The sequence below is a fragment of the Bolinopsis microptera genome, chromosome 5, assembly GCF_026151205.1.
Source record: "Bolinopsis microptera isolate Bmic1 chromosome 5, MBARI_Bmic_1.0, whole genome shotgun sequence".
Lineage (NCBI taxonomy): Eukaryota > Metazoa > Ctenophora > Tentaculata > Lobata > Bolinopsidae > Bolinopsis > Bolinopsis microptera.
This window is the reverse complement of record NC_087076.1, coordinates 20,664,503-20,674,697: the sequence shown is the minus strand read 5'-3', so window position 1 is coordinate 20,674,697 and position 10,195 is coordinate 20,664,503. Positions and strand designations below refer to the sequence as shown.

Here is a 10,195-nt window from a genome sequence, read left to right as displayed (position 1 = left end):
CCCATTGGTTCTAATTCTTATTATGCTTAAATGCTATTGGTCGTTTCACAGCTTTGAGCAAACTCGGTCGAAGGTGCACTATGCAATATGTTAATCCTGGCTCGATAGATCGAATGTATAGTAATCATTTAACTTCAAACCGACCACTTTTACTGAACTTTTGCAAGAAAATAACTGTTAATATAATTATTTGAGTGAGGTTTACAGGCGTTTACTAGCAATTTTTCTTGGCAAAGAAGCAATCGTTTTCTAGTCACACTAAAGCAAAGAAGACTGAGGCAAATTTCATAATATTCAAACTTATATTTTATGTAGTCGTGCATGTTATCCCTCTTTTTAAACCTTTTATATGTTATATTTTATATTTATAACACCTATTTTACTGCTATTACATGAAAAAATGTGTTATAGCACACGTACTTGCAAATCATTTTTCAATGTTGAATATTTAATTAATAAGACCACAGTTGACTATTAACTGTTTTACAGTATCGTATTGCAATTTGTTTTGTTCTTATAGTAGTGTGTGGACCAATACTTGATAGGTTGAACATCGACCAGCCCGTAAAAGTGTGCTGAGAGTCAAGTTAAGGACTAGTCATGTGAATTGTGATTAATATATACTATATCTACTATACAGAGATTTCAGACCTAGAGTTAAGATGTGACCTCTAACCAGCTACTTGATTGCAAATTGCCCTTCTACTCGAGCATCTAGAACCTTTATATAACCACTAACCAGGCCACTTACCAGACCGTTACCCTAACCGCTACTTTAATTAAATTGGGATTAATTAGGGATCTTTAAATTGGAACTAACAATACAATAAAAGCGCAGGGTAGGAAGGGAATCTGTACGGTGCGGACAACAGTTGTCGAGGAAAAGGAATACCACGTACGACATCAAACAAATCTGACAAAAGCCAAAAAACCTAAAGTCCGGATAAATAAGAAAAAGGATTAGTTAGGTGTGATTTAACAAGCTGAACTAGGGGTTATAGATGTTATCTGGTGATGTGTTGTGATGATATGATGACTACTATACTGAGGATACTGTTCGGGGGTAAAAGGAACGGAGGAGTACCAGACAACCCAACAACAACAACAATAACAGGAGGAGTACCAGACAACCCCACCACCACACCAGACAACCCAACAACAACAATTACACCTCTCAAATCTACTCCACAAAATCAGGTATTTATTAGACTCAATTAGGGGTTTCAATCTGTCAAGTTCCCATCACCTTGGTCCTTAAATTTTAAAGCTGATGACAAATATTACCACCAAATCACTCATCCCTGTATAGTGTATAGTCCTGCTCCAGATAGTTCACCTCAATCGTATAGCTCTAACCTCAACCCTACCACTAACCGTGTGGGGTGTCTGCTATCATTATTGAAATCAATATCTACATCCTACAGCCATTATTTTAACTTCAATCAAAACAATGACTTGAACGGAGTCAATTTAAACAATATAATTATAATTTGAAAACTAGCCAAAAAAATAAGACCATTAGCGTTAACTGAGCGATAGTTCATCAAAATAGAGCTCGTATCAAACTGATCAGCATACAGGTAAATAGCCACACTGCAGGTATACGAACTTACAAATCAGTAATTAAATATGGAAATTGACGGGTGTCAGATCTTGTTCAGTGGATGGTGAAGCTTGTGATTAAAAGTTACAGTCAGAAGTTATGAATATTTCAGTGATTAGCGAGCAAATGCCAGCAGCCGAGACTACAAATTTAATTTAACTCGACCTTTACTTTATCGACTGAAAGTAAAGGCCGAGAACCCAAATCCAGGGAACTTGGGATTTGATAACAATACGGACACAGGACCTATGGGGGACTCGTTTATTAATAACTCACCACGAGATTATTATTTTGTGGGTACTTGTTAATTATTTATTTGTTATTTTAGTTGACTGAAAATTTGTTGCGATCACTTGAAAAAATAACCTCAATCTCAAGGAACGCACATAAAAAGGCTAAATAGACTCGACCAAAAGAAAGGATAGACTTGAAAGAAAGATGCAAATGTAAAATGATTAATGAGCGTGCTCACAGCTTGAGGGTCAGGGGGCCAGCTTGAGAGTATCTAACCTCCAGACTTCACTCATCTAAATGAAGCTTTTCAAACACAATGTAACAGTCGCTCTGCATGGCTGTCCGGTACACAATGCAGCAAAAACTATATTCGCATCAAAGCCAGTAACGACAAAATTAGCTGCACACCAATTATTTTGCAGATATAACTATCAAACAATAATAACATGGTATTAACTTTGTCCAAAGCTAGAAAGAACTCTGGTCATCAATCATCCTTTCGATAAAAACTAATTTTAAGGGAGCAACAGGAATTATGAAAGACATGGTGTAGCCATAGCAACGGTATATGACAAAACTTTAGATGTCCAGGAGAAAGGAGCATATTGAGATGATGTACATATATTATATAGACACAAGTTATACACTCCATTACAGCTCTCACTTCCTGGCTACTTGTTGTCTTTGTTCGACTGGTCTGAATAATAGAAACTTTTAAAACGCCAGCAAACAGCACCGCAACAAGTTTCAACTGTCCAACTTCAGAACTGTAAGCCCCTGATAATTTACACAATTATTACAGCAGGATCGACTAAATTTTGTAAATTTGCTCTTTGCTGCAACTTACATTCAAGAGGTACAATTTACAAGAAGTTACAAAGACCCAAAATTGGAAGTTATACTGCCAATTGTCTTTCAACAAAACGGGTGGTGGGTGGCCCGAGTTTAAACTTCGATTAAAAATATCACGGTATCAAATTCTTTATATATATATAAAAACAGGGAGAAACATTACAATTTGTAATGACAGCTTGACTAAGCACAGGAATGTCATGGAGTGAAGCACAGTGGAATTGGTTTGTTGCGAACAAACTGACTCTAAACAGCTGGTTAGTTAGCCGTACCACACCAATTGGAGTGATGGTAGTGTGGGTGAAGTGTTTTGTGGACCAGATCAATTGGAGTGATGGTAGTGTGGGTGAAGTGTTTTGTGGACCAGATCAATTGGAGTGATGGTAGTGTAGGTGAAGTGTTTTGTGGACCACACCAATTGGAGTGATGGTAGTGTGACTCAGATCAATTGGAGTGATGGTAGTGGGTGAAGTGTTTTGTGGACCACACCAATTGGAGTGATGGTAGTGTAGGTGAAGTGTTTTCTGGACCACACCAATTGGAGTGATGGTAGTGTGGGTGAAGTGTTTTGTGGACCAGATCAATTGGAGTGATGGTAGTGTAGGTGAAGACTGAAGTGTTTTGTGAACCAGATAGCATAGTACAACGATTTAGAAATGGTGCTGCATACGAGTGGCGAAAATTATTCGTGCGTGGTGTAACCACGGCGAAATTCTTGTTAACCGTAAAATCGATTAAAAGTGGTCCGGTAATGCTTGGATTAATTTTCGTGTGTATTTTGATCGGTTTACCTTAAATTCTGCCGTAAATATGAACACTAGCTAGTCTTAGCCCCGACACTTCGCCAGAGATCTTCTGAGTAGAAAAGACAGAAAAAAAGAATTAGCTAAACATTTTAAATGTTTGCCAGGCTTAAAGCAGACTTTCTATAATCTGTAAACAGGTTACAGGAGCCACAAACAACAATAACACACTGCAAGATTAAGAAATTGGTGTAATAAAGGCTGGATATCTATGCTAACTAAAACAGTATTAACTTTAATGTAGATTGTAGAACTTAGACCGTAGAATGACATTGAAGTTTACAAAGTTAAGTATGACGCATTTGGGTGGCTTTGAATGTCTCGACTAGCCAGTACTTCGTAGTTGTCGCACGATCGCCACGCAGGATTTATTATCATTATCAGAGATCTCAACCGTCAATTCTAAATCGTTTTACTATAACAGTTGAGTTGACGATAGAGTCGTTTATCAATGACGAACTAACGGTTATTTGGTAAAATTCAAGTTATTTAGTAAAATGATCCGTTCTGGTACGGACTATATAATAATAGCTACACATAACTATAATAACTTTCTCATATAAATTCATGGTTCATAAAATCCTAAGTTCTGCATATTTATGGGTCGCATTAGATGGCTTGAACTGAATCTTTAGGTTTTGAGTTCTTTTCGGCTATAAAGCGATGTATAACTATAAAGGTCTAGTTATTATAAATATGATCATCTAATGAAAGAACATTTAAGACTAGAATAGAATAAAAAAAACTGGAAAATGTCAACAATAACGAGAGCAAACAAATGTTTCTGTATACACAGTAGGAGGGTAGTTGATTGATCTGTAGTTATGTTACTGGAGAAACATCACAATGCTGAAGGAGGAACAATTGAGTTCGATGAAACACAAAATAAGGGCAGACTGCAGAGAATCAACAAAAACGTCCATAAAATGTCATATATGCTCATATTATACGTATAATATAGATTTAATATGTATATGTGTAGATCCGTATAGTCAGGGATTGAAAATTGTGTGCGAACAAGAAGTGCGGTGCAATATGCCTGGACAAAGTTGGGAATCTGCTGGAATCTAATTAGTTGGCACACATGCCCACTCTGATCCGATCATAATTCAATCTAAATTCTTTTCCTCGTCACAAATATTCAGTCAGATCATCATAAACGTCATACCTATAGTTGATATAATATGGCTTTCTATGCTTCATAGTGAAACAAACCACACAGATCGGACTTAGCTCATAGCTAGTTGTATCAACAAATTAACAATCAATCCAAATCGCTAAGCAAAAGTCTGTACTCAGCCATGTGCTTGTAAATTATCAAATCTAGCAAATATATTAATTGAAGTCGTAGAAACCCTACTTTGAGTAGGTAGACCTACAACATATCATTCATTGCATACTTATTGTTCAGTGCATGTTAGACACGTTTTGCTGGATTCAAATTCCAATACATCTCAATTATCATTATCTAAAGTATAGACTTATTGAACAAGAGTTGTCATATTATATCAACCAATGCTGTTTGGCATCATATCAAATTCAGTTAACTACAGTAATTGATGAACTACCATTAATTCCATTTCTACCTGAAGCACCGTATTTCAGACCTACAGAAGTACGCTAGAAGAAGACCAGCAAACCACAGCACTCAGACACCGACACTACTGTCACTACGACACAGAGGACCACTATAATGGTAGGGAGAGGACAGGATCTCTAGATAGTTTGCCTCTTACTGAAGCCAGCTCCTCCTTTCACAGAACTTCCTCCTGGGACTTTAGTGAGGAGGAAACCGACCAAGAGGTAGTGGGGGGAGGGATTTATAAATTGCTTGTTGGTCATAAAATGAATGGATTTACGAGATTAAGACCAGAAAATCTAATGTGATGCCACAAATTGTGGCCTAACCTTAATATTGAACCTATTTAACATAAACCGCTATTAAAACTATGTAACATAAATCGTTACAATGATTCGATCGTCAGTCGACTTGAATATTTGTGACCTGCAGTTGTGGCGAAAAATTGTACAGTTTCTGGGCGTTGCAGTTTCCATTTTAGTCATGAGATCGAGCAAATAGGGTCGAAAAAAGTAAAAGGCCGTTTTAAATTAATTTAATTAAAAGCAGAACTACGGCTTATGATTCGTAAAATAATTCAGGAGATCATCGTGAATTATGCATAGGGAGGTGGTATATTGTGCAAGAGTCAGAGCTCAGGCAATAAGCTAGGAAAGTGGAAATACAGAGCAAGATTTACGGAAAGTGGTGTTTGTCATGCATGGGGAATTATCAGGCAGTTAGATAAAAATTGTATTTACATGTTAAATATTACAAATGATGCGGTAAATCACGATCACAATCAAAACAAAGCTGATTCTTAAAATGTTTGTTACATTTCACAATTAGAGAGCTCATTTCTGTTCAACAAACTACTTATCCGAGAAGATGAAATAAAAACATAGCAATCGTACAAACAGTTTATACCTCATAGCAGGGACAAAAGGATTTCGCGATTATTTTGGCCAAATTTCGCGATATCGCGAAATTGAACAGGCTATACATTAAACTATACATAAAATTTGTCGCGGAGAATGGGAAATTTCGCGATTTCGTACATGCCGCGAAATCCTTTTGTCCCTGCGGCTCATAGTCATCCTCAGATTTAATGATAATCTCTATGAAACTTGAATTGGAAAGTTCATAAGCATAGATCAGGATAAAAAAGAGGATCCTACAAGGGTCGGATGTAAGAGTGACAATGATCACGTGTTCCATATAGGCCGTCCTATGATAACACGCTAACACTCAACTAAGGATAGTATAAATAAAATTACACCCATTGAATAAACTGTCAATCATTAACATTCACAACCTCAAAAGAAATCAAAAATACTTGATTGCGCGTTTTACAACTAATTCTAATTGAGTTTATATAGTGCAAATTATCACATATTACTTACTTTGGTTACTTTACAATGATCATTGAGTGTTATTAATCCTTAAATTCTAAGATTTAACGATTCATAAACAATTAACACAATTTACAAGACCCTCTCAAACTACTTTAAAAATGTCGCCACGAGTTTTCATTTAAATTCTTTGACATCAATAATTGAACGAACTTTTAACTTAACTTTGAAGAAACCATGTAAAAACTAAAAGAAATTTGTATCGATGCACAATACTTACAGATCATATTAGTGATGTCTTAAATCCAAGATCCAAGATGCTTTTAGACAACGTTGAGAGTAAGTGGTGCCCGCAAAATATTTAAGTATTTAGTCAAACAAGGTCATGGCATTTTAATATTGTCCACTCAATTAAATACAGGAATTTACCATCAACATTTTTGTAGACCGAACACCGTCATCGCCTGCAGTATAAACCCGAAAGAGAAGCGTATTATTAATATACGGTTGAGAAATAAACAACATCCTTTTCCATTTTTACACGTATTTTATGATGCTTTCATTTCAATAGACCACTTCATACAGGTTCACAGTGGAATTCAAAACCAACAAGGCACAACTCAGGTGTTCGTTTTAAACCAACAAGGCACAACTCAGGTGTTCGTTTTAAACCAACAAGGCACAACTCAGGTGTTCGTTTTAAATCAACAAGGCACAACTCAGGTGTTCGTTTTAAACCAACAAGGCACAACTCAGGTGTTCGTTTTAAACCAACAAGGCACAACTCAGGTGTTCGTTTTAAACCAACAAGGCACAACTCAGGTGTTCGTTTTAAACCAACAAGGCACAACCCAGGTGTTCGTTTTAAACCAACAAGACACAACTCAGGTGTTCGTTTTAAATCAACAATGAGGCAGGACGGCAACTGCAAACTGATAAAAGATATTCAACAATCACGATTTGAAAAGAGGGAAGAAGACGCTGGTGAATGAAGATTGACCACGAACGAAAGAGGTACTTTCAATATCAGAAAAAACTCCGAGAAGATCGGAGCAACTTTATAACAGAAAATAATTTGACCAACTTTGGGCTCATATCTTGGAGAGTGACAAGTATATGATAATGATACTTTTCTTTAGAATTTGGAATTGTTCGAATCTTGACAACTTGTATTATTTATAGAGTAAAAATGTGTAGACCTTAACTTTGATTTAATGTAATTGATTTATATGATAAAAACAATGCACGGAATTATATACCTTGTTTATCAGTTTTCCCATTTAGCTAAAATTATACAAAATTGCTGTAACTGACCAAACTGCTGAAATGAGTCCAAAAATGGAAACAGTAAATCAATAACTGACAATAAAAAAGCTGAAATCTACATAAACAGTACGCAGATTATCAGATACCCCGTACATCTAGCTATCTAGCTCAGATAACTCACTAAGGAACTCAATAAGGAACTCAATAAGGAACTCACTACAACTACAGAACTATAACACTAAGGAACTCACTACAACTACAGAACTATAACACTAAGAAACTCACTACAACTACAGAACTATAACACTAAGAAACTCACTACAACTACAGAACTATAACACTAAGGAACTCACTACAACTATAGAACTATAACACTAAGGAACTCACTACAACTACAGAAACTATAACACTAAGGAACTCACTACAACTACAGAACTAAAACACTAAGGAACTCACTACAACTACAGAACTATAACACTAAGGAACTCACTACAACTACAGAACTATAACACTAAGGAACTCACTACAACTATAGAACTATAACACTAAGGAACTCACTACAACTACAGAACTATAACACTAAGGAACTCACTACAACTACAGAACTATAACACTAAGGAACTCACTACAACTACAGAACTATAACACTAAGGAACTCACTACAACTACAGAACTATAACACTAAGGAACTCACTACAACTACAGAACTATAACACTAAGATTCTCACTTACAACTACAGAACTATATCACTAAGGAACTCACTACAACTACAGAACTATAACACTAAGGAACTCACTACAACTACAGAACTATAACACTAAGATTCTCACTACAACTACAGAACTATAACACTAAGGAACTCACTACAACTACAGAACTATAACACTAAGATTCTCACTACAACTACAGAACTATAACAATAAGATTCTCACTACAACTACAGAACTATAACACTAAGGAACTCACTACAACTACAGAACTATAACACTAAGGAACTCACTACAACTACAGAACTATAACACTAAGGAACTCACTGCAACTACAGAACTATAACACTAGGAACTCACTACAACTACAGAACTATAACACTAAGATTCTCACTACAACTACAGAACTATAACAATAAGATTCTCCTACAACTACAGAACTATAACACTAAGGAACTCACTACAACTACAGAACTATAACACTAAGATTCTCACTACAACTACAGAACTATAACACTAAGATTCTCACTACAACTACAGAACCTATAACAATAAGGATCACTCAATACAACTAACACTAAGACTATACAACTACAGATATAAGATCACTACAACTACAGAACTATAACACTAAGGAACTCACTACAAACTACAGAACATAACACTAAGGAACTCACTACAACTACAGAACTATAACACTAAGAACTCACTACAACTACAGAACTATAACACTAAGGAACTCACTACAACTACAGAACTATAACACTAAGGAACTCACTAAAACTACAGAACTATAACAATAAGGAACTCACTACAACTACAGAACTATAAACAAGGAACTCACTCAAACAAAACTAAAACACTAAGTTCCCAACTACAACCCCGAACTAAAACAAAAGGTTTCTCACAAAAACTACAGAATTACAATAAGGAATCACACAATACAGAACTATAACATAAGATTCTCACTACAACAAGAACTATAACACTAAGATTCTCACTACAATAAAAACTATAACACTAAGTTTCACTAAATACAGAAACTATAACAATAAGGAATCATCAACTCGAATAAAAACACTAGTTCCCATAAAAATCCCGAACTATAAATAAGTTTTTCACTACAATACAGAATTTTAACCAAAGGAACTACTCCAACTACAGAACTATAAACAAAGGGAACTCCTAAAACTAAGAATTTAACCAAAGTTCTCACTAAAACTACAAAAACTAAAAACATAAGGAACCACTAAAAACTACGAACTATAACATAAGGCCCTAAATACAGAACTAAAACACTAAGGAACCCATCAACTACAGAACTAAAACACTAAGGAACTCACTACAACTACAGAACTATAACACTAAGATTCTCACTACAACTACAGAACAATAACACTAAGGATCTCACTACAACTACAGAACTATAACACTAAGGAACTCACTACAACTACAGAACTATAACACTAAGATTCTCACTACAACTACAGAACTATACACTAAGATTCTCACTACAACTACAGAACTATAACACTAAGGAACTCACTACAACTACAGAACTATAACCACTAAGGAACTCACTACAACTACAGAACTATAACACTAAGATTCTCACTACAACTACAGAACTATAACACTAAGATTCTCACTACAACTACAGAACTATAACAATAAGATTCTCACTACAACTACAGAACTATAACACTAAGATCTCACTACAACTACAGAACCTATAACACTAAGGAACTCACTAAACTACAGAACTATAACACTAAGATTCTCACTACAACACAGAACTATATCACTAAGGAACTCACTA

At 35.5% G+C, this 10,195-nt stretch overlaps 1 protein-coding gene across 1 annotated transcript; it reads left to right on the top strand.

Annotated features, from left to right (window-relative positions):
• Positions 1-1,003: 1,003 nt before the first annotated feature.
• Positions 1,004-7,591, top strand: LOC134814587 (uncharacterized). The gene is made up of 3 exons (XM_063822715.1): positions 1,004-1,197; positions 5,098-5,295; positions 7,291-7,591. Exons 1-3 carry the CDS (start codon positions 1,015-1,017, stop codon positions 7,312-7,314), a joined length of 405 nt encoding a protein of 134 aa, XP_063678785.1. The 5' UTR covers positions 1,004-1,014; the 3' UTR covers positions 7,315-7,591.
• The last annotated feature ends 2,604 nt before the right edge of the window (positions 7,592-10,195 follow it).